The sequence below is a fragment of the Aedes aegypti genome, chromosome 1 (genome assembly GCF_002204515.2).
Source record: "Aedes aegypti strain LVP_AGWG chromosome 1, AaegL5.0 Primary Assembly, whole genome shotgun sequence".
NCBI lineage: Eukaryota > Metazoa > Arthropoda > Insecta > Diptera > Culicidae > Aedes > Aedes aegypti.
In genome coordinates, this window is record NC_035107.1 from 298,174,978 (window position 1) to 298,200,040 (window position 25,063).

Here is a 25,063-nt window from a genome sequence, read left to right on the forward strand (position 1 = left end):
TCAACACATCCGATTCGAACCCGTTGTCGAATATCCCAACACCAAAATGTCACTAATAGCGGGTACTGTTAAAGAAAGTTTGTAAGTATCGTTGACTCATGACCCAAGTCGATGAATTTTGTTCAATCAATGTATGAATAATTTCAATTAGCATATCGCCCACACTGCACGTGAACGGCGCTATTTCCAACTAAAATATGAAACGTTGATAACCATCTTCTTCAAATGCGCATCTATGAGCAGCTAAACTTTTTCACATTCTATATCATGGGGAACGTCCATCAATTACGTCATGAACCAACAGGTCCATGGATATTAAGTATGAATAATATCGTTTCATAAAACCTTCTGTTGCTCTCGAAAATCCTATCGCAATTTATGAACGCCTCCATATTTATACGTGCGTTACTGATCCGACAATCACTCATAGCCAACGGCAATAGAAAAGACAGTAAAATGACAAAACAAAAGAAGCAAGAGATGATTCCAAAGCTGCGACTCCATAAAGACAGTTGAGCTGCTCGACACCAAATCCATGGGTTAAGTCCATTCTGTTTTATTACAACCACTACTTTTCGGTCAGGAGAAATTACATAACCATCATCAGAGATCGCATGCCAAAGGCGCTACGGTACCACCGATCCTAATTATATTAGTGCTCATTTCAAGGGCTCCCTCTCGAACCCGTCGCTGGTACCGGCCGGCACGACATACGTCCCAAGCCGTCCGTATGTTGTTTCGGACTTAAGGCCTTTTTTCATATACACATATTAGAAACGGACAGTCTTAAGCACCAATAAAAAAATCCTAGCAAGCTTTTGTCTCATATACAAGAGACGCAGCCGCGCGATTTCGCAAAACGATTAACCACTTGAGCGTGCAGCAACAATCGCAGCATGCCGCCGCCGCCAGCCATGCTCTCCGTACGATGACGGTGTCTATGACGACCGAATTAAACGAGGTCAATGGTCGTGTTTAGCTGCAGCATGACGGCAGTTGGCCATGACAATGATCTAGCTCTAAGCTTGTCAGTGGGGTACCGCATGGCCTACCCAGATCGATACATTCCAACCATTTCCGAGAGGCAAAGTTCAAACAAGGCACATGGTGCAAATAACATACACGAATCGAGGGTAATTATTTTTACGATGCATTTTTAATTTTAATCGTCGTTTTTCTCAACTTGTGTTTCACTCAACAGTTGTGTTTGACATGTGTGTAGTAGTTTATAGGAATGTGATTTATGCGCAGCTACTGCACTTGGTTTTGTTCACCGTTTTAAACATCTTAGCTTTCAGAACAATAAACCTCAAGTAATATATTTTTTTTATATTGTTACGCGTTTCACTTCCTTGGAGGATCACGGGGTTATTCCTATTACATACGTTGGCTGGCTAAATATATATTATCATACGTCCTAATAATTGAGAACTTTTTTGTAGTATGGCAAATTCAAAATTGCTTTTTATACTTAACTCTCTTCTTAACAGCTACCTACTACCATTGGCGATCATAAATAGTTCTGAGCTTCGATTTTGATTTGTCGTCTTCCCCTTGTTACTTTAATCATACGTAGGTTTAGTGAGATATAAATATAGCTATTTCATGGGTTGCAAAATAAGGGAAAACTCTGTGGTGGGAAACGGCCGAGATTCCGCCGGTGCTAATGCTAATCAGTTGCAATAAATTAATTAAATATGAGCTACGCGGAATGCTGTGGCAAAATAAATACCAAATTACTACGTCTTTCTTACAAACAAAAAGAAACAAGATATGGATTCTCTCAGTGCGCATACTTCCTTTGTCTGAACGGAAGCCGAAAGGAATGCAAACAAATTTCACATTTCAAAATTTGATTTAGTCTTCGCCAATCACTAGGGCAATCGGTGGTTGTTCCATAGTGGATTCTGGCGCAGTTGAGCACGGACTCTGTAATCCTCCGTTCAATGAATCGACTCCATTTTCGTAGTATTCCAAGCCAGGTTCACGCTCCACGTGATTGCGTTCTCCGGACAGTTCCTGCTGCACTCGCTTGCCAAAGTCCGGGTCTATTTCGGTCAGTCTTTCCAGCAGTTTTTCCCGATTGGTTTCAGGCCATTTGGTTACCCATTCGTTGAATAGTTTTACCTGGAAGAGAAGTGGGCAGAAACGATAGTGTAAATTAAACTAGAAGGTAATACAAAATAGACTAACGACGACAATGAGACAATTATTGCATAACTAACGCCTCGGATGCTAATAAAGTGCTATTATAGAATGGCATGCCTCACATTAGCCGTTTAAACCTCTACCGGGAGCATATTTTTCCCACAAAAACTTATTTATTATCGCTAGCTATTTTGGCTTTTGATGTTTTTGGACCATTTTTCACAAGTTCTTAAAAAAACTATTTGGTCCTCTAATTCTGGAAACATTTTGGGGTATCAACTCGTAGCAATAACCCACGTTGATATCTCAGGCTACATCTTCTTCTTGGCATTAACGTCATCACCAGGACAGAGCCGGCTTCTCAGCTTAGTGTTCTTATGAGCACTTCCACAGTTATTAATTGAGAGCTTTCTTTGCCTAAATTGCCATTTCTGCATTCGTGTGGCAGGTACGATTATACTTTATGCCCGAGGAAGTCAAGGAAATTTCCATTACGAAAAGATCCTGGACCGACCGGGAATCGAACCCAGACACCTTCAGCACGGCTTTGCTTTGTAGCCGAGGACTCTAACCACTCGGCTAAGGAAGGCCCCACATCTCAGGCTACATATTTTTTTTTCAAATTCGATTATTCACATTTCAAAATAATACTTTGTTGGGAGTGTGAAAAACTGAAGCAAATTAATACAATCATTTTTGAATAATGAATGAGGTTTGATGTATCTGATACCACTCTGGCCAATACGGATATTCAAAACCCACTTGGACAGAGCCGGCTGCTCAGCGTAGTGTTATACACACTTAGATTAAATTACTGGGGTCGGTAAAATTTTACTGGGTTTTGGAACTACCGAAAAAGTCAGTAAAATGAAAACTGTCACCACGCGTAATTGAAAAGCAAATTTCACCATGTTATATTTTTTATCGATATATGATATAAAAAAAAAGCTCTCTGAAAAATTTCAGTGAAAAATCTCTGTTTTACGATTTTTGACATTTTATTTTAGTTTACTGACTTTTTCGGTAGTTCCAAAACCCAGTTATTTTTACCGAACAGATTGAGTGTGTAAGAGCACTTCCACAGTTATCGACTGAGAGCTTCCTTTGCCAAAGTTGCCATCAAGGTATCTAGAAGGGAGGTAGCCCAATGTGTCAGCTGGCCATGCATCTGATATCCAAACAACCAAAACAAACTGGTTATTTGGATATCAGATGCATGGCGTGACAAAGTAGGTATAGAATGTTTCTTCTACACCCACATCTGTGTGGTATACGCGGTAAAGTATCTGCATTTACTTCACTGTGTAATGCACTGATAGTAGAATGACTTAACTTACGAGATAAAGTTACAAGAATACAACCGTCATCGTCAGACGGCGACACCGTGGCGCATCCTCTCTTTCATCGGTAGACCATCGGTGGTGGGTGGCTCTCACCCGCTGCACTATTCGAAATTAACACATTTACATGCATTACATGCAATTGTAAACCAATTTTTCAAATAATCTGCTTTTCTTCGACACAAAACACCGGAATACTACATTATAGACGAAAATTTGATTCGCGACACAATGCTGGAGGAAATTTTCACTGTGTTTGTTGGAATAAACATTCCCTAACAACCCCATAGAAACGGTTGAGTACACAAACCCGCCAGTTGCCATTTTCGCATTTGTATATCGTGTGGCAGGTACGATGATACTTTTATCAATGTGATGGATTTTACTCAGGTGGCGTAGAAGATTGATGCGTGTCACTAGATCTCTTTTTCATTCTCCCGCTGTTCTTATGCCGCGCAAATAGTGACGTCACTATTTGCGCTACATAAGAACAGCGGGAGAATAAAAGAGAGAACTAATGGCACGCTTCAATCACCTGCGCCACCTGAGTAAAATCCATCACATTGTACTCTTGAAGTCAAGGAAATTTCCATTACGAAAAGATCCTGGACCGATCGGGAATCGAACCCAACCACCTTTTGCATGGCTTTGCTCTGTAGCCGCGGGTTACTATGGTAAAAAAAAAATAATACAGTCGACTGTCCATATCTCGATGTTCTACATCTCGATATCTCTCCCTATGTCGATGATTGCTTCGGTCCCTTCATTCTGCATACGATTTCTCTCTCCATATCTCGATATCTCCATATCTCGATGTGTTCCTGTTGATTTCATGTTCCCAATTTTCTCTCCATATGTCGATATGAACATAATCAAAGGTTACTAGACCAGATTTAAGAGGTTCAGAACAATTTGAAAACTCAAAATGAAGTTTGTTTGTTTATTATTTTCAATCTAGTGTTCATTAAATTAATCTTCTTTGTCTCGATCTCTCCCTATCTCGATGGTCCCTTCGATATCGAGATGTGGAGAGGCGACTGTACCTCATTGGGTCATTGGAAATCTATTGAGCTTGAGGCACAGAACTGTTATTGACATTTTTCTTTCTGATGCGAAACGCATTGGTTTGGCATTCTACAACAATTTTCTTCTGGTCAGGAGTCCACCTTTTTTGAGCAACAGGCCAAATCTCAGACACAAACATGTTTCGCGGACCTATATTTTTAGATGCACGAATAATTGGGTCCTAAAATATTTAATGAAATCTTGTTTTTATTTAATGACACGAAAGAGCATGTTACTGCAACTATTTTAGCAATTTTTCCCGCTCAAATAACGGCTACATCATATTAAAAATTTAATTTAAAAATTGGGTCCATAAATGAACCTTGACACTTTTGACGTTCGCCTAATCGACAAAAACACCACAGGGCTTTTAGTTTTAACACTGGGGTTGTTCCTATCTGACATTTTAGAAGGGACACGGAAAGCAAAATACACCCAAAATTTGAGTTCAAGCCAAGGAGTGTGACAAAATCTAAAAAAATGTTTTTTGGACTTAAACAAAAGAAAAACATTAAAAAATTGAGTAAACATGTGTTTCGAGCCTAAACTTAAGCGTTTGGCATTAAAATTGGGACAGGCCTTTAGGACCCCATTTTAGCATTTCCTTAAAATCGATCAAAACTCAATCAATAGAAAAAGTTTCCTTCAGCGAAATTAATAATGTAATATGGAAATTTTGCCCTGGACTCTTAAAAATTATGTTCAATATTTTAAAAGAATTCTCAGAGTTCTGTCAAAATCCCACCTTTGAATACCCTTGTTTTAAAATTCTACTTATGGTTGTTTGTATGTTGTAATTATGTCCAGGATTTCAAGGTAATCGTGTCTAGGATTCTGTGAGAACGGTCAAAAATTCATTTAGGAATTTGTAAATATTATACCTAGAAACTAACCTGAACAGGATTTAATGGAATCATGCTAATGATTCTGAACAACATTTGGTGACAATCTTGTTTAAGCTTTCTGTGAAAATCATGGTTACAAAGAGAACCATGATCATATTTTATGAAAAATATCGCTTCATGGTCAGCAGTCAAATGATTACACTCATCCGCTACCGTCACCTCTCACACACAGCACGAGCGGTAGAACGAACATCGAGAAACACAAAAACCGTGAAATGAAAGTCGTCTGACACGATGACATTTTTATAAATCATGAATTTTGCACAGATTTCTTAAATGTCCGAATGTGACACACATACAATGGTGACGCCATCGTGATCAGCTGAATTCAATTGACATTTTCCATTCGTACGTTCGTTTGATCGCTCGTATTGTGAATGCTGAAGGCAAATGCTGTCGAATATCAATGAAAACCGTGATTGCTAACAACACTGACCTTCACAATGGTTCTCGTTGCTGCAAACCAGTGCTGTAAACATTCGACACTTTGAGCGACGTTCGTTTCGTTGCCATGGTCAGCAGTCACAGCAAGAGCGGTAGAATGAACGTCAACAAACACAAAAAAGTGTCAATTGAATGTCGTCTGATACGAGAAAATTTGCATAAATCATAAGTTTTGCATATAATCCAGATATCGGATCATAAAAAAACATGGATAATTCAATCTTGTCGGTTATGTCGAGTGTGACACACATACAGTGAAAGCAGAACAGAAACAAACAACAAACCCAGGTGTATTCATATATCAGGTGATTTCATCTTTAGTTTCTTCTTCCCCGACCAGTGAATTACATCAATTACAATTATATCAGAATTTATTACAAACAATTTTTGTTAGAAGCCCCCTTCTTCTTTCTGGCGTTACGCCCCTACTGGGACAGAGCCTGCTTCTCAGCTTAGTGTTCTTATGAGCACTTCCACAGTTATTAACTGAGAGCTTACTATGCCAATGACCGTTTTTGCATGTGTATATCGTGTGGCAGGTACGAAGATACTCTATGCCCTGGGAAGTCCAGAAAATTTCCAACCCGAAAAGATCCTCGACCGGTGGAATTCGAACCCACGACTCTCAGCTTGGTCTTGTTGAATAGCTGCGCGTTTACCGCTACGGCTATCTGGGCCCCTTAGAAGCCGTCTGAATTGGTTGAAACAGTTATAATACAATTAAAAAAAAAAAACAGTTATAAGAACAAAGGCTGTTTTAAATTTGTTTTGATTATAACCGTAATTATAACAAAATTCGTTACAAAGAATCTAAGAGTAATTATCGGCACACACCGTGTAAATTACGTGACATATCACACATTGTTACATGATTTCAGACTTAAATTTACATGACTTCTTGTTTACATCGCATAAATGAAGTTTACATGACGTGTAATCTTCATTATTTTTAACGGTGCATGGTCAGTTTAATAATTAAATCAAACTGAAGGGTATATAACGCGGGGGTTAAATCACCTTTCGAAGTGCGTTACGGGGTAAGAACTACCATATTATACTCTAGTTGTAGCTGTTCGGAAGAGTATAAGAGAGTGACAAGCCACTAAGACCTATTTGTCCTAGATGATGGGAAGGTCAAAGTGGAAAAATGACTTAATCTACATCTGAAGCTGGTTTCAATTCATTAGACAAGTTCTTTCCGAAGTGGAGTGCTTATCTTTCGATATTTAGGAGGTAAACGATTCCGAATCAGTGGAGTAGCAAACCTCCTAACTTCTAAAATAAGCTTCTTGTCTCTGGAATAAGATCCAATATGTATGATGCAATGAAACTTGTCCACAATAAAAAGCGACTTCGGACCTCATAAGCAGAAGCAATAATGTGATACGTTAAAGTACCGAGTACTCGGCCTAAGCGGGACGAACTGGTAGCAGTGGTTTCGCGTGCATGCGATGCGACCATGCCTAGAAAAGTCCACCGTAGAAATGGGAGACCACCGACGTACTGGTGGACTCAAGCAATTGCGAACCTGCGCCGTGCCTGCCTACGGGCCAGGAGGCGGATACAGCGAGCACGTACCGAGCAGGAGCGTGAAGAACGACGGCTGGTGTTCACCGCTGCCAAAGTCGCGCTGAAGTCCGAGATAAGGGCAAGCAAAAAGGCCTGCTTTGAGGGACTCTGTCAGAGTGCCAACGCGAATCCGTGGGGTGATGCCTACAGGATCGTCATGGCGAAGACAAGAGGTGCAATGTCTCCTACAGAGCAATCTCCAGAGATGCTGGAGGGGATCATCGAGGGGCTCTTTCCGCGCCACAACCCTAGCTCATGGCCTCCTTTCGTAGGACAGCCGGGGATTGGGGCGGGCGATGAGAATAGGGTAACCGATGAGGAACCTGTAAGGATTGCAAAATCCCTAAGCATGGGGAAGGCACCAGGTCCGAACGGAGTTCCAAACCTGGCCCTCAAAGTCGCAATCTTGGAGGCTCCCGGTATGTTCAGATCTGCTATGCAGATATGCCTGGACGAGGGAGTATTTCCAGATGTGTGAAAGAGGCAGAGCCAAAGGCGGGAAAACCACCCGGTGACCCTTCGGCGTAAAGACCAATGTGCTTGATTGACACGGTGGGGAAGGTGCTCGAGAAGATCATCCTCAACAGACTGTTGAGGTACACTGAGGGTGTAAATGGTCTCTCAAGCAACCAGTTCGGCTTCCGGAAAGGGAGGTCCACCGTAGACGCTATTCTGACGGTTAAGAAACCGCTGAGATAGCACTCCAGCGTAGGAGGAGGGGTATTCGCTACTGCGCAGTAGTGACTCTGGATGTAAGGAACGCATTTAATAGTGCCAGTTGGGCGGCTATTGCTGATGCGCTCCTGCGTCTGGGGATACCCGAGTACCTGTACAAGATTCTCGGAAGTTACTTCCAGAATCGGGTATTAGTCTATGACACAGAGGTGGGTCGGAAGTGCTTTCACATAACCTCAGGAGTCCCGCAAGGTTCCATCCTGGGTCCGGTGTAATGGAATGTCATGTACGACGAGGTGTTGAGATTAAAATTCCCGGCAGGTGTGGTCATCGTTGGCTTTGCCGACGATATTACGCTGGATGTCTACGATGAATCGATCGAAGAAGTTGAATTAACTGCAGCCCACTCGATCGCAATTGTGGAGGAGTGGATGAGCTCCAGGAAACTGGAATTGGCTCACCACAAAACTGAGGCTGTTGTTGTCAACAACCGAAATTCGGTGCAGCAATCGGTGATCAGTGTAGGCGACTGCACGATCACTTCGAAGCGCTCCGTCAAACACTTGGGGGTGATGATCGACGACAAGCTTACCTTCGGTAGCCACGTTGATTATGCCTGCAAGAGAGCCTAAACAGCTATTGTGGCACTGTCCCGGATGATGTCCAATAGCTCTGCGGTGTACGCCAGTAAGCGTAAGCTTCTAGCCAGTGTCGCCTCGCCCATACTGAGGTATGGTGGCCCGGCTTGGGGCACGGCTTTAAGTACCGATAGCTACCGTAGCAAGCTAGAGAGTACTTATAGGCTAATGTGCCTGAGGGTTACGAGCGAGTACCGTACCGTGTCACACGATGCACTCTGTGTCATCACCGGTATGGTGCCTATTGGTATCCTTATCATGGAAGACATAGAGTGCTTCGAAAGGCGCGGCACAAGAGGCATACGCAGGACTGCCAGACTGTCCTCTATGGTCAAATGGCAGCGTGCGTGGGACAGTTCCACCAAGGGAGTGTGGACTCACAGGTTGATTCCGAGGTTAGATATCTGGGTCAATAGGCGTCATGGGGAACTAACATTCCACCTGACACAGATCCTTTCGGGCCATGGTTGCTTTAGACAGTATCTACACCGTTTCGGTCATGCGGGTTCTCCCGAATGTCCAGTTTGTGCAGGTTTAGAGGAAACGGCGGAACACGTTTTGTTCGTGTACAATGCGTGACCGCATGTTTGCCACATGCGGTCGGGACACGACTCCGGACAATTTGGTTCAGAGGATGTGTGAAGACGAGTTTGGCTGGAATGCCGTTTCATCGGCTATCACCCACATCATCTCGGAACTACAAAGGAGGTGGTGAGCGGCTAGTGCAGACGCTAAACAACAGGTGGTCCAAGGGTTCGCAGTCGGCTACGTAGGTCATACCGGTGCCCTACGGTCGAAATCGACCCTTACAGCGATTGAGTGGCCGCGGGGAGAACATCCGGGTAGCGCTGCTGTCGTGGCGCCGGCCTACTGGGTTGGATACGAGCCTCTGGTTGTTCGGGGCAGGTGGAGGCCCCTTCGTCAGCAATCCCAGCTGGTGCTAGCTGATAGGGCCTGAGCCTTCAGTAGGTCAAATTGCGAAGCCCGCAGTATCAGTTCTTGATACCTGCGGTGCAGCTGGGCGCGGGCGTAGTGGTCGACCCTGCCCGCTTTCAGCGGACAATGGGAGGTGAGGACCTGGGAAGCCTGCAAAGCGCCAGCATGCTAGCTTGGTGGACCCCCCTAAGCGTGTCATCGATGTTCGTTGATGCATGGCTACGCAGCTAACCTGGAGGATGCGATGTGCAATAATCCCTCTCCGAAGCAATGCCTTCTTGGTGGTCCCGGAGAGACGAAGGGTTTGGCTGCAATGGAAATGGTTTAGTGGGTCGGAGTGTAGTCCTGTTTACTGCTTGCATGTAGTAAATGGTCCCCAACCCCACACTCCCGGACCTCGGTCCGGAGTCTGTTGAACAGATTATCCCCCCATTGCTAAGAAGGAAAAAAAGAGTACCGATGCATGGTCAAAATCGGCATCATTTAACTAGTTTATTGCCTGTTCATAAATTTCATAAACGAATTAAATGGTATAGTACTAAATTCGGTTTTTTCATCTACTTATACACTGAGGAAAGCAAACGTAAGACTGTCATAAGATTTGCTTATGGAATTACGACACAAGAAAAATCTTTGAAATTCATAAGACCATCGTATGGTTTTCGGCAGATGTTGTTTCCATAATACATCTCGAAGGGATTTCGTAAGATGATCTTATGAACCATCATTAACTTGATAACAAAATCCATAGATAGTCTTATGAATTACGTTCTGAACCATTCTTGGTTCCATAAGACTGTCTTGTGTAATTTGAGCTTTAGATTATAAATTTCAATGAATGAATAATACTAATCCGCGTTGAAAAATAGGTTAACCAACTTGGGAAAATCAAATTTTCATCCATTTTGTCACGCCGCAATTCGATCAAAGCACTTTACTGTAAGCATTAGAATCGATTTGCGATACGACAAAATGGATGAAAATTCGATTTTCTCTAGTTGGCTAATCTATTTTGAACGCAAAGAAGTATATCATAGCAGCGAAACATTATTGAGAAAAGTTGTGAAGAACGCCTGATTTTTTGCAGCTTTACGTTAGGGGCGGATTAATGGATGAGGGGGGGTTTGTGATTTCTTACACGTCATACAAATTGTTTTCTTACGCGTCATACAAATTGTTTTCTTATTGTTTGAATCCAATTCCTTAATCTGTTCGAAAAGAAGTGTTAGTTACAGCGGAATTGATGATAAATAGAAAATATTTACCATTAGAAACGGAGTCAGCCAGCGACAAATCAGCAAACACGTCCATTTAGGAAGCCATATTGAATTTCTGATAGTGAAATGAGAAAATTTGCCTCACGTGGTTCTTCGCAATGATGAGCAATGGGATTCATAAGCGTTCTTATGACATTGACAACTGATTGTCATGAAAAAATTACACTTGTCTTATGAATCTCAATCTCGTCGAATGAAATACACAAGTGTCTTATGAAGCAACAAAAAAATAATCAAAAACGCGTTCATTAGTGTGATCTTATGAAAATCATGCGAGATTTTTGCCTCAGTGTAGGTATTCTACTAAATAGCTCGAAGATTTATTATCAATTTCATAACGTTGAAGAGTGTGGGTGGGTGTCCTTAAAATCCTTAAAATTCCTTAAAAAAATTGTAAAATATTCATTCGAAAAGCGTTACGAGGGGGTGAATGAGCATTAAAAATGGCAATTTTTTGCGTTATGAAATTTGTGAATGAATCCTTAGTGGCCGAACCTGAATAAGGGGGGATGTTTTTAAGAGTTTAATGGTGACAAACTATATTAACATCAAAAGGTATAAATGACGGTATATGTTTCTGAAGAAACTCTTTTTGGTTAATAATAATAATTATATAAAAAACGATTACTTCATTATTTCTCAATATTAATGGAGTAGAACGACATGCACTAACTAAAGGACACGGGTATACCACAAAAGATCAGAGAAAACTGGTCGCAATGGTCTGTCCCGAACAAAAACAGTAAGAAGACAGTGCGAAATGTATACGAAATTGAATTGGTATGTTCTAATTTCAAGTTCAGAGAAATCCCGAGAGAACCCAAGTAACAATTTTGATTCCAACTGGTTTTATATTATTGGTTTAATATTTATATTTATGATAGTTTCATGGCATATTCTTCTAAGTTTTATAGTAATTTTTATCCAGTACAAATGGTCGGCGTTAAGTCAGAGTGGACCAAGTGACATTTTTCATATTTTGAGAAAAATGGGTTTAAAGTCTACACTCTGTAGTTTTTGAACTCTTTTAAAATTTGGTTTAATATTTCTATACATGATAATAAATCTTCGAGCTGTTTAGTAGAATACCTATAAGTAGATGAAAAAACCGAATTTAGTACTATACCATTTAATTCCACTAGAGTTTGTATCCTTTGACAGATACGCGTATTTCGACCTCAACTGTCAGGCCGTCTACAAGACTTCTTGAAGACGGCCTTACAGAAGTCTTGTAGACGGCCTTACAGTTGAGGTCGAAATACGCGTATCTGTCAAAGGATACAAACTCTAGTGGAATTAAATGGTATAGTACTAAATTCGGTTTTTTCATCTACTTATTTCTATACATTTTTGTGTTACTTTCAAACAATATAATGTGAAGCGGTAATCATGAAAAATCACAATCCAAACCTCTGATAGAACGTTTTTCTGAAGGACTATGTGTACTTGGCCCACTCTGACTGAACTAAAGACCACCGTTCAGTGAGTTGGTTCACTCTGACTGAACAATTTCTAGGAAAATAACAATCATTCAATGCTTGCATGGTCAAACTGGGTGCTCATCTCTAAGAAAAACAGATTACGACACCAGTATCGTAAATTCTTCAATAATCCATATCGTCAAAACGAAATCAGTGGCATTACGATAACTTGAAAATTAAGGTTTTGCAGGGTCAGAGTATTGAAGCCCAGAATTATTCAAATATGTGTTCAGTCAGAGTGGACCAAGTGAATATCTTTTGTACCGACCAAAATATACTGGTCCAATAAGCGGGTTCTAGCACACTCCATACATAAACCATAGAACTACCATAAGCTTCTAACCGACTCTGAAATTGATTCAAAATATACAATAATCAATCAGTCCATTGCTTTTCAACACTTGGTCCACTCTGTCTGCACAGAAATTGTTGCTATTTCTGACCACCCATCCAAATATGGTAAATGGTCAAAAATCAAAATCAAATGCATCGAATTGAAAAATATTTATAAATTTCTATTGATGGATAAGTAGACGAAGCATTCGATGTCGAGAAATCTGACAAATCTCTTGAAATGTTTTTTATTCCCTCGCATTCATCAGCACGCTGATAATTTTCGCTGATATGGTAATAAGCACTTGGTCCTCTCTGACTGCCACTTGTAACGATTTTTATTGATCATCCAAAGTAAATTTGTAACATATCTCTCGCAGTTTACAGCATTCTTAAAATCTGGTCAAAGTGAAACAGAGGTAAGGTAATTTCGCATCTAATGAGAGAATAATTCAATTTTCCTAAGTTTTGTACTTGGTCCCCTCTGACTAAACGCTGATCAAATGATCTTGCACCGTTTTTGGTTTTAAGCACTTCTACAAGAATACTTCGGATGCACCGCATAAAAATTCATTTTCAATTAGAACAAGCGGCTTCAGTTTTATGAAACTCTTGCACTCATCTCCGAGAACACGATCTTGGGCAAGAGTGAGAACTCTTATCCATGGATTATCCAGATTATTCAAATAATTCTTTCAGGAACACCTTCGATTCTTTCAGAGGATTCGAAGAGGAGCCGTGAACCAAAAAATAGAAATACGCCAAACAGGTACATACTGAGAGATAAGAATTTTCATGAGGATTTCCCAAAGGATACGACTAGACATTTCATTAAGGTTGTTTTCATTTCTTGTGAGATTATGGCAAGTTTTACTACTAGTATTGCAGTATGCATTTTTTCTTGATTTCTTCAGAATTTGATTCTGGTAAATGCCCAAAGTTTTCATCAGCTACTATCCTGCAGATTTCTTCATGATTCCATCAAGATTCACTTTATATTATGCATTCAAGATACCTTCAAGAACGCAACCTGGATTTTTTGTAAGGAAAACCTCACTTCTGCGATTTAAAGAGGAATTCCTGCAAAGCTTCATCTTTTTCTCAAAGAATTTATCCAGGGATTCTTCTAGGGATGCCAAAGATTTTTCTCAAACATTATATGAGAATTAAAAAAAGAATCTCAGATTAAACCTTTCTGAAATTCCTGCAAGAATCTTTGAAATAACTCTTTGACTTATGAGGATGTCTTGGATTATTTTCTAGATTAATTGCTAAGACAAACAATATCCTAGAGGAATTTCTAAAGGAACTTCATAAGGAGGAATTCCTTGATGAATACTTAATAGATTTCTTGAAAGGACCCTTGTCAAAATTTTAAAATTCCTAGGAAAACTGTCGATAAAGGAAACTGTTACTCGGGAGAGTCCCTGGAAAAAAAAATCAGTATAACTCCTATAGAGGTAGAAGCTTTAGGGTGCTCCAAGATTTTTCAGGGCAAATTCCTCTAAGCAGCCCTTGAAAAATTGATGGAGGATTTTTTTTGACAAATTCCTGGAAGAGGTGGTGGAAAATTTCTAGTGGGATACCTGGAGGAGTTCGTCAAAGTATTTCAAAAGTAAGCTCTGGAGAAATCACTAGAAGAATTCCTTAAGCTTTTCCTTGAGGAGTCTGAGAAGAAATTCCGATGGAACCTGTGGAATAGTCCATAAGATTTTCTGAAGGTTTCTCTGGCGTCTCTAGAATTTCGCACCAGGATTGAACTACAAGCAAAAACATTGACAAAACATTAGTTTAGGGACCATTTTGGGTAAAAAGAGACTTTAAAGATCTTCCATAGAAAATTGAGACATTAAACGTGAGTAATTCTTTAAAAAGAAACCTGCAACCAGCCCTATAAGGTTACGTTTAATAACAAAACTCAGAATAATCATATTGAAAGTATCCAAAATTTAGTGTGAAATTTAAGTTAAGCTTTAAGGTTGTTCGAATGATAGACAATTGGGCTGATACCTTACGTACACAAAAAATGCAAGGTTTTATAACATAACTGTATAAAAACATTTCATTTTCTGTTCAGAAACGCTAACCTTTTTTTATTAGATTATTACAATTTTTGTCAAAATATGTAAAGCTTTTATACTTCTTTCGATTATGTATGAAATGTTTTAATATATAATCCTGGGTTTGCTGGCGGTTCGGGCTTTTTAAAAAACACTTAACTGATTTTCCTCACTAAATCACTTTATTACTTAAGCCGAAACGCAATGAAACACGGATAAAAATAAACTGAACACCGGTCACGGTCAGTCCGGTGGTTTTGTAGAATTGAACTGCTGACCTAGCAATTCCGGCTGTTGGGCATAAAGGTGTTGACGTTGCATAGCACGTGGCAGTGGTCCGATCCAAAGGTGATGACGGTGCATGTGACGTTGCACCTGTGGTGGCTGGTTCATGTCGTGACTCCTCCGGGGGGTGAAGAAGTGTCGTCCTCGATACTCAGCTCCTGGTTACCATGTCCTGGTGATTTGGTTTCAGGCTTCCTTTGGTGGGTTTTCCTCGATGTCCTTTTGTGGGTAAACCTTAAATGAATGAAGATAAGGTAAAGGGTGAAGAATAGTAGAGTCGACATCAGAGTGGTTCCTCCTAATAGACTCCATTTCCAAATCTGGTCGGTTTCGTGTTGAAGAGATACTTTTTCCAGTTTGCGTCTGTTCAGAAGGGTGGCTTTTTCTATTTTTGCAACGTCATGATTTTGCAAAATCTCGCTGTTTATCTGCAGATTGTGTAATGCTCCTTGAATAGACTCGCTTTCACTTATTTTTTCGGTAGATGTGAAATTTTGGTCCATAAATTCGATTGTACAATTTGAGAACGATACTATAAAATTTCCAGATAAGTATCTGTCGCTAGGACCGCAATTTGAGCGTAATTCTTGGTTTTTTGCATTTGAGATAAGAATTTTGTTATTGGTTATTAGTTTGGTTGTAGTTTCTGCGTTGATTTCCATGAGACATTGTGGCTCTGTTCCCATGATGAGTGGATAAATACACAGATCCTTGAATTCTTTGATAAAACTGTGTCTTTGGACGTAGTCGTCTGGTTTTGCAGTGGTGAAGAGTTGTTTTGCTTGTTTGATAAGGAATTGAGGGTAAGTCTTAATAATCGAATCATTTTGACTCAATGGGTGGATTCGCATGATTGTCGATTCTTCTGTCTCCAATTCTGGAACATGTAATATGTAGAGTAAAGTATTTTCGCTAGTTGCCATTTTTGGTGTAACAAAATTGAGTGCTTCTTCCGGGATGTCTAGCTGGACTCCTTGATTTCTGAGTATATCCTTGATCAGATGAATTTCTTTGCCAGATAACATTCTGCTGTTTGTGACGTGCATTTTAGAAAAGAGTATCGCTTCTTGAACGCTTGTTAGAATTTTGTTGAGTGTATCTATGTTCAGTATGGTGGTGATGACGTCAAGTTCATCGAGAATGATTTGATTGATTTGTTGTTTTTCGATTAGTTCGTTGATGGTGGTTGTAAGTTCCGAAATTCTTTTGCCGATTTGGTGATTAATTTTTACTTGATGATTATTTTCGTTGACAAGTTCATTGAGGCTTCTGTCGATTATCCGTAGGTCTTGAGCATCTGGGCTGCCCGCTATCCACTTCCACGCTGTGCCGATGATGTCCCATCTTTTGGACCGTTTGTGCGATATTGGTTTGATTTGCATAAAATTAGAGTACAATTCTCGTATCTTGTATTTACTAATTTCAAATAAAGCGTTATTATTTTGTTTACGATACACCAAATTTGTGAGTTGATTGATAGTAATTTCTATGTCTGTTAGGTTGATCGGGTGTACAACTCGGATATTTCCTGTCTGAATTCTACATAGGCTGTTTTTTTGCATCATTATCAAATCATTATGAAGATTCCTGATAGTTAGGTCTTGACATGAGATGTTTGTGAGAATGAGGGTGAATGTGATAAAGTAGTGAAGCATCTGGAAGCAAAAAGTTATAAAAGTAAATGGTGTTACATTTTTTTCGGTCTTTTGATTTTGTTTTTATGTCTTTTAATGTGACGGTTGTTTTTGAATGTTCTGTCTGTGACTTCATTTGCATTTGTTTTATTGGCTCTGGGTTGAGTCTTTGTGCGAATATTTGGAATAACATAAACTTCTTGCCCATCATTTATAATTGGAGGGTCTTCCTTATTAGAATTTTGAGAAATCATTTGTTTTTGTGCTTTACCCATGTTCAATTTTGCTTTAAGGAATAGCTCTTGGGCGTCTCTTATAATTTCTTCCGGGTTAACAATACAGAATAATATTGTTGAACAATATTTCATTTGGAGTATATTTAGTTGAAGAGTGTACAGAGTTGTTATATAATGCAACGGATAATTTTACAATTGATTTTGTACCCATTCCTCTGAATTTGTGCTTGTTGGTATTAAAAATTTCTATTATAGTAGAATGTGTACGCTCTATTTGTCCATTCGATTCTGACGAAGCGGCGTAATGAATTTGTGCCCCTAGCTGGCTAAGGAAATTTCTTAGTTGAATTGATTGAAAAGTGGTTTCATGGTCGGTGACAATTTCTCTGGGTACTCCAAAGGAGCTGAAATATTTTCCTAGTGCTTTCTGCACATGTACAAGATTTTTCGATTTCAAAACTATTAACTGTAAATGTTTAGAGAATGAATCTATTAGAGATAAGAAGCTGCATTTATCCATGATGAATATGTCCATGTGGACTCTATCTAATGGTTTTTCTGTTATTGGCCTGGGTGAAATTTTTATGTTAAATGGTCTGCGTTCATATTTGTGAGTATTGCATATTTCACATGAGTTTATAAAGGTTCTGATTTTTGAGTAAATATTTGGGAAAAAATATGATCTTTTAATTTTGGCTTCGACTTCAGTTATACCTCGGTGAGCTCTATTGTGTTCATTTATTATTATTTGATTCTGTCTTTCTTCATTTTGCACGTCTTCGACCATATTGTTAGTAAAAACGAAATGACCTTTTTGATTGAAGTTTTCTTTAAAGGACTCCTGTACCGTCTGGATAAGATTTTCTGGTGCCATAAGGGCTGTTTGTCTACCATTGTGGAAGGTTTTCAAAAGATGTGTGATATTTTCTTTTGTGTAGGTTTTCTGAGATACTATTGTTCTATGGTAGTTCTGGAAAAGGGTTTCTTGGATAATAGTATCTATACGGGAAATACGGAATATTATCTGATTTTTGAAATAATTTAAAGGGCGTTCCGTGAAATGAATATAGTTATTAGCTGAATCATCAGCTGAGTGAAGAGTTTGGGAATCAAGGGAATCATGGGATTCAGGGGAGTTATTGGCAATGGAATCTGCATCATCTTCAAGATCTTCGGAACCTGAAAAATAAGGAATTTCATCATTATTGGTTTCATTAATATTTACTTCAACAGGCATTCTGCTTAGTGCATCTGCTACTACATTTGATTTGCCTTCTCTGTACTTGACTTCGTAGTCATAATCTTCCAGATCTAGGCGCCATCGCAAAATTTTTTGATTTTTCTCTGAACTTTTAATAAAAGTCAGAGGTTTATGGTCAGTTACTAAAGTAAATTTAGTCCCGTAAAGATATGGTCTGAATTTATTCACGGCCCATATGATTGCCAGCGCTTCCTTTTCGTTGGTAGCGTATCTGGTTTCTGCATCGTTTAGTGTTCTGGATGCAAAGGCGATTGGGCGTTCTATATTGTCTTGTATCTGAGATAGAACTGCACCTAATGCATATCCTGAAGCATCTGTTGTTACGATGAAAGGCTTATCAAACTGGGGATAGACTAAAACTTGATCTGTGGCAATTATCCCTTTGAGCGTATCAAATGCTGTGTGATACGATGAATCATTTATATTGATTGATGAATCTTTCTTGAGATATTTGGTCATAGGTCTAGTTATTTTTGAAAAATCCTTAATAAATCTTCTGTAATAACCTACTAAACCCAGAAACTGTTTAATCTCTTTCTGCGTTTTTGGTAGAGGCCACTTCAGAATTTTATCTATTTTTTCGGGGTTAGGTTTGACACCTTCATTTGAAATTATATGCCCTAGAAATTCGGTCTCTCGCTTGAGAAATTCACACTTATCGAGTTGGATTTTTAAGTTGAAATCCGATAAGCGTTTCAGGATAAGGCTAAGATTTTCTAAATGGTCTTTTAGATTATATCCGATAATAATTATGTCATCAAGATAGACATAACATTTGGTGCCGATATAATCTCCTAGGATATTGTTCATTGCTCTCTGAAATGTAGCAGGAGCATTCTTTAGGCCAAAGGGCATTCTCGTGAATTCAAAATGTCCTTTGTCCGTTGAAAAAGCTGTTTTTTCTATGTGGGCAGGATCCATCGGGATTTGATGGAAACCAGACTTTAAGTCGATCGTTGTGAAGTACGATGACTTTCCGAGGCTATCCAGAATATCCTCTATTTGAGGCATAGGGTATCTGTCGTCAATAGTGAGCTCGTTCAGCTTCCTATAATCTATTACGACGCGTACCTTTCTTTTGCCTGACGCGTCAAGTTTTTTCGGTACTACCCATATCGGTGAAGAGTATGGGCTTTTCGAAGGCCTAATGATGCCATTGTCTAGCATTTCTTCAATTTGCTGTTGGATATCGCCTTTAAAGTGGTGTGGGTAGCGATAGTTTTTTGTATAAATGGGAGAATCGTTTGTTGTTATAATTTTATGTTTTGTAGCTGACGTACATGAAAGTTTTTCTCCTTTCTTTTGGATCACTTCTTGGTGTTTGAAGAGAGTGCAAAGCAGTTCTTGTTTCTCTAGTTTCGAAAGATGATTTGTTCTAATTATAGACTCTATATCATTTTTGGAAATATGTTGAGAGTCAATCTTTTCTGGGAGAATTGTTTCAAAATTGTTTACTGTCAGTTGAAGTTTTGGAAGATTTTCTATGTTTTTGGTTGCAGAAATAACATGGATGGTCGATTTATTATTATGTGCTTTATATAGTCCTGGTTGAATGAAAACTTTTTTATGAAGTTTTTGGTATGTGGGTACCAACCAGTCTCCGTTGTTCATTGTATCAATAGTTATGAAATGATTGTAAAGTTTTTTTGCAGGGTAGAATTTTGAGTATGAAAATTGTTTATCCCTTAACGTAATGGTTTCATTCTCATAGTTGATTTGTGCTTTAAGTTTTGCAAGGGATTCTGACCCCAAAATTCCATCAAAAAAATAATGAAATTTCATTACGTAAAATTGCAAAGGTTTAAACGTATTTCCGAAAAGATCGAGTTCTCCTTTCGAAGTGACGTTGTTGACTCCGCAAACATTACTGATTTGTGTATTCGGTACGGTTTTAACGGATTCTATTATGTTTGGTGAAATAATATTTTTGTTTGCCCCAGTATCGATTAATATTTTTAACTGCTTTTTTGTTTTAGGATGATTCAGTTTTAAATATGGGAGGTAATTTAGGTTGTTTTTTGTGTAGGGTTGACCAAGTGAAAATTTAGATCTAGATCTACTTCTTCATCAGATTCAGTTTCTGAATTTAAATGTGATTGAGTTTCCTCTTCTTCCGTTACATGATTATTTATGGTTAACCGACTCCGAGTAGTTTTTGTGTCCATTGGTTCAGTTGTATCTTTATGTTCGGTTTTTATAAAAGGTTTCTTATTTTGATTGAAATTTGATGATCCTTGGGATTTATTTTCAAATATTTTGTTTTTGTTGAATTTTTGGTCTTGATTCAGGTTTCGAGCTACAACTTGTTTAGATTTGAATTTGCATAAGAATGCGTATGCATCCTCAATATCCTTTGGTCGTGCAGCTTGTGCATAACCAAAGTACGGTTCTGAGAGTCCAGATATAAAGGCTGCTAGCGCATCCTCTTCAATGAACTCGTTAATGGCGTCCCAATGATTTTTGTATGTATCTTTTTGTTTTGCTAAAGTCTTAATATTTTGAATTATTTCTTTGGATTTTTTGTAGTAAATATGGATAGACATATCTTCTGTCATTTTACAATGCCATAATTGGCTCTTGTATGTTGACAATTCGTGTCTATCTCCCAACGCATTCGTCAATATTTCCTTTAAATCTTCAAATTTGTCCGGATTTCCGGCTAAGCAAAGAATGTCTTTTGCTTTGCCTTGGACTTTATTAGATACCGCAGTAAAGTACATTCTAAACTGCTGAGCTGATACATGTGGTTTTAATACATTAAGGGTTTCTTCTGCTGTTTCCAGCCACGAACTTAATTGTTTTCTATTGCCGTCAAATATGGGGATCATTTTGATCGGGTCTGGAATTTTGAATAGCTGGTCGATGTTACTTATAGGTTGATGTGCGATAACGTTTTCTTGAGTTTGATTTGTTTGCGTTTGAATTTGACTGAAATACGTGGCATGTTCTGTTTGTTGTTTTGCCAGTGCCTCCATCATCTGCATCATCGTTTGCAGTTTGGCATTGACTTCTTCCATATTGTTGTTGTCGTTTAGAGAAAGGATTTCTAGTGAAGGGATGTTCTTTATTGGAATATGCGCTAAGTCTCCCGAATCGGTAGACTCTGAGCTGTCTGAATCTGAAGACACGCACGCGCTGTTTCTAATTTTAGATAACAAGTGGTGAGTTTGCTTCAGACTGTTTCTTACTTTATGCTCTTTTGGCATGACATGCACTTAGAAGAGAAAAGCAAGCTATAGTTTTATTTGTTTTGAGCCGTACGATCTCTCGGAACTCGTATGACTCCCGAAATGTAATTCTCTTAGAACTTCACAATTTCGGTTGGAGGGGAAGCTCTCTTAGAACTCTTCTCACTCCAGGGGTTTAGCAAATTTTAATTTCTTAATGAGTTCGAGCCTTTCTCTTAGAACGGGCTTCAAACTCACGGAAAAATAAAACGCCAACCTAGGCGATGTTTTCACTTTCACTCGTATTTCGGTGTGGAATAGAGGATAAAGAAAAAAAACACTCACCTTGCAATCGTTGTGCGTGGGTTCTCTCGACGTCCAACTTCACGCGGTGGAACCTCAACTCCGCTGCACCCTCGATGTTAGCGAATGCTTTCGCGGGTTCACTTCGATTCTGGCTGGTAGACCAGAGTCACTACACTGTTTTTCGCGAAATTGTTTTTCGAGCACTGCACGGCTGCGCCAATCCTGGGTTTGCTGGCGGTTCGGGCTTTTTAAAAAACACTTAACTGATTTTCCTCACTAAATCACTTTATTACTTAAGCCGAAACGCAATGAAACACGGATAAAAATAAACTGAACACCGGTCACGGTCAGTCCGGTGGTTTTGTAGAATTGAACTGCTGACCTAGCAATTCCGGCTGTTGGGCATAAAGGTGTTGACGTTGCATAGCACGTGGCAGTGGTCCGATCCAAAGGTGATGACGGTGCATGTGACGTTGCACCTGTGGTGGCTGGTTCATGTCGTGACTATATAGAAATTGATTCGGTGCTCTGCTTTAACCTCCATATTTGATCCTTTGTAGAAAGATCTTGTGCAGTAAAACCTAATTACTGTACTAATTTTGAGGAACTCCCATAATTTCAAATTGAATTAGATTTTTTTTGCTTGAGTTTGCATCAAACATCCATAATGAGCAGGTTCACACCATTGAACAATTTGGTTCCCATAAGATTATTAATTTCTCTACTCACCCTACACTGGAACAGACTCATCGGTTTGTCCTGCCCGCTGACGTTGGCCATCGCGCCTATGATCCCATTCACGTACACCGGGCCGCCGGGATTTCCCTGCGCCAGATACGTCGCCAGCACCGGTACAAAGTCTTCGCGCTGGAAGTCACTCCACTCGGTGAACCACTGCACAATGTATCGGAACTCCCGGTCCGCCGTCAGGTTGTGTCCGCTTCCCAGGGCACCCGTCGCAGAGGACATTTCGACTAGATTGATGATGAGGGCTGCCACGCACCACTTCCCCTCCGACTGATCGAGGGTTCAGTTTCGGGATACCTGATAGATACTGTCGCCACGCAGACGACGACACAATCGGAACCGATCAGTCCGGTTTTGTCACTTTTGGACTTTTTGTCGCCTCTCTTGACTGGTTCGGGGTCTTGTTCGGATCGGAAAGTAACTGTACTGCCTAACAACTCTGTGTTGGGGTATTCTTGCCTACGTCAGAAGTTCGACCTGCACCGTCGTGAAATTGATAATTGATTAGAAGTTGCTGAAGCTGAGGCGATTTGTGGTGACCGAGTTTCGATGTGATATTGGCTGCCCTTGATTTCATCTGATCAACGCACCGACCTACGGAGACGAAGATATACGCACTCTTTTTCTAATCCCACTTTCGAGCTAATAATACAGGTTCCTATACCTGGAGCTGGATTATCATATTCATTTTTATTCTAATTTCTCTGGGTCTTTGTTTTGACTCCCAACAGCTCTCTTCTAATGCAATCCGTACTACTATATACTATTTGTAGGTGCACTTATTATTTCTCCTCGTTCCTTTGCGTTATTATTTTCACATCACCATATGTACGTACAGGCGAGCGACCAAACACCCCTCACGTAAAATGGAAAGTTGTGTAGGTTGTTCCTACCACCGATGTGGGGTATTTTATATATGACATTGTCCTACCACCACTCGCGCCTCGACGGGGTCTGTTTCTGTATGTGCGATTGGACAACGTGGGGTGGAAGCGGTCGAACGCGTTTCGGAGCCTAAAAGCCGTGCCTGGTTTGAGTTATGAACATTCGGAATGCATTCTATGTATCATGGAAACGCCAGCATATTGAGTAGACTGGCCTAGCTCAGTGTGGAAGAAAAATAAGTTGTATAATTCCACGGGGCACCCCCCAGGATTATTTGTTAGGGTAAGATGAAGACTTCTTGAAAATTTCAGCTCGTTTGGTGCGCATTTGAATTGAAGTTAATATGGTATTTCCAGCTCAAACATATGAGAAACAGTACATCATCCTCTGTTTGGTTCAGAAAAAAAATGTTGATCGCGTTCAATTGAACCTAGAATGTCAAAAACATTATTTGATTCCATGGCGAACAATATTGTAGAAGGTTGTATCATGATTAAAATTGATAAAGTGGGTGTTTTAACTATCTCAAGTAGATTTGTTAAGCTTATGCAATACTTCTTTGTCTTTCTTCAACACAGGTTGGTGGTAGCTACTAAGCAACCTATGACAATTCGCAAGTTGATGCACAAGGCGCATGCATTTATGTGATTGTATGGGAGTGCTGATCTAAGCCTAACTTTCAGCAACTAAAATGTTAAAGAAAATGAGCTTATATCCAGATACAACTTTCTGCAATTATGTCCATGAACGCGATCAACGAGTATACGGAACGAAACAGTGGCGTAGGGTACATTTTCAATATATTTGAAACGGATATGCCATTAGGGCGGTTCAAAATTTAAAAATGTTGGATAATCCAATCTCCCATATGTTCCTTATCATCCTTACCATAAAAATAGTGTTCTGTGAAATTTTTAGCTTTCCAGGTGGTGATTTAAAGGTGGCCCAAAGACATTGTAGGTTTCTATGTAAATTAGTATGGAATTTTTTTGAGATATGTTCCAAACACGCTAGTACTGGAATGTGAGTACCGTGCCAGTACCATATTATAGACAGCGCCATATTCTGAACGGTCCGTTCCTTATGTTGAACATTCATTGTTTTACATCTAAAATAGTAAACTGTCAGTTTGAAACATGATTCATTGTAACACTTCAAAACTAAAATACATGGTTAAGTTGTTTTTTCAACAAATATTATACGTAAATGTCGTTTGCTGTCCATAATAAGGAACAATGTGTGTTCATAATTAGAACCATTGATGTATATGGCGTCCATAATTAGGAACATGCATGCGCCAGGCTAACATATGATTTTTAAAGAATTGATAACTGATGGACGTTTTATTTTAATTTCTACGTTTATTTAGATATTAGACAAATGCAACGGCAAGACAAACCAATATCTCAGCTGTTGAAATCCTTAATAATTTAAGTTATTCAAAATAGATTTTCTTAACCGTTCATAATATGGTGCTTGCACGGTACAAACTTATTATCTCATAGTAAAAACTTATTCTTCAAACCATAATAAAGATATTTGATGAAAAGAGAAATTCAATCCGACGCTTAGAAGAGGAGATATTTATGAGTTTGTTTGATATTATTTAGCTTAATATGGGGACTATAATTCCTGCAAACATGTACAAAAATGCGAAACAAACTTAGCTCA

At 39.4% G+C, this 25,063-nt stretch overlaps 1 protein-coding gene across 2 annotated transcripts; it reads right to left on the reverse strand.

The window, feature by feature from the left end:
- Positions 1-1,137: 1,137 nt before the first annotated feature.
- Positions 1,138-23,388, reverse strand: LOC5565964 (uncharacterized protein C14orf119). Of its 2 annotated transcripts, XM_001650249.2 has the most exons (3): positions 23,172-23,388; positions 22,490-23,101; positions 1,138-2,127 (listed from the first exon to the last, which is right to left on the reverse strand). In XM_001650249.2, exons 2-3 carry the CDS (start codon positions 22,727-22,729, stop codon positions 1,858-1,860), a joined length of 510 nt encoding a protein of 169 aa, XP_001650299.2. In that variant the 5' UTR covers positions 22,730-23,101; positions 23,172-23,388; the 3' UTR covers positions 1,138-1,857. The 2 variants fall into 2 exon arrangements, with proteins under 2 accessions (XP_001650299.2, XP_021693922.1); XM_021838230.1 differs by having other exon boundaries at positions 22,490-23,388.
- Between the last annotated feature and the right edge of the window lie 1,675 nt (positions 23,389-25,063).

What these genes read in the sequence shown, in the direction of transcription:
- LOC5565964 (XM_001650249.2), bottom strand. Translation starts at nt 22,729, where the DNA reads ATGTCCTCTGCGACGGGTGCCCTGGGAAGCGGACACAACCTGACGGCG. An exon ending in TGAGTCTGTTCCAGTGTAGG is followed by an intron (nt 2,128 to 22,489) that starts GTGAGTAGAGAA and finishes CTTCTCTTCCAG; the next exon opens with GTAAAACTATTCAACGAATG.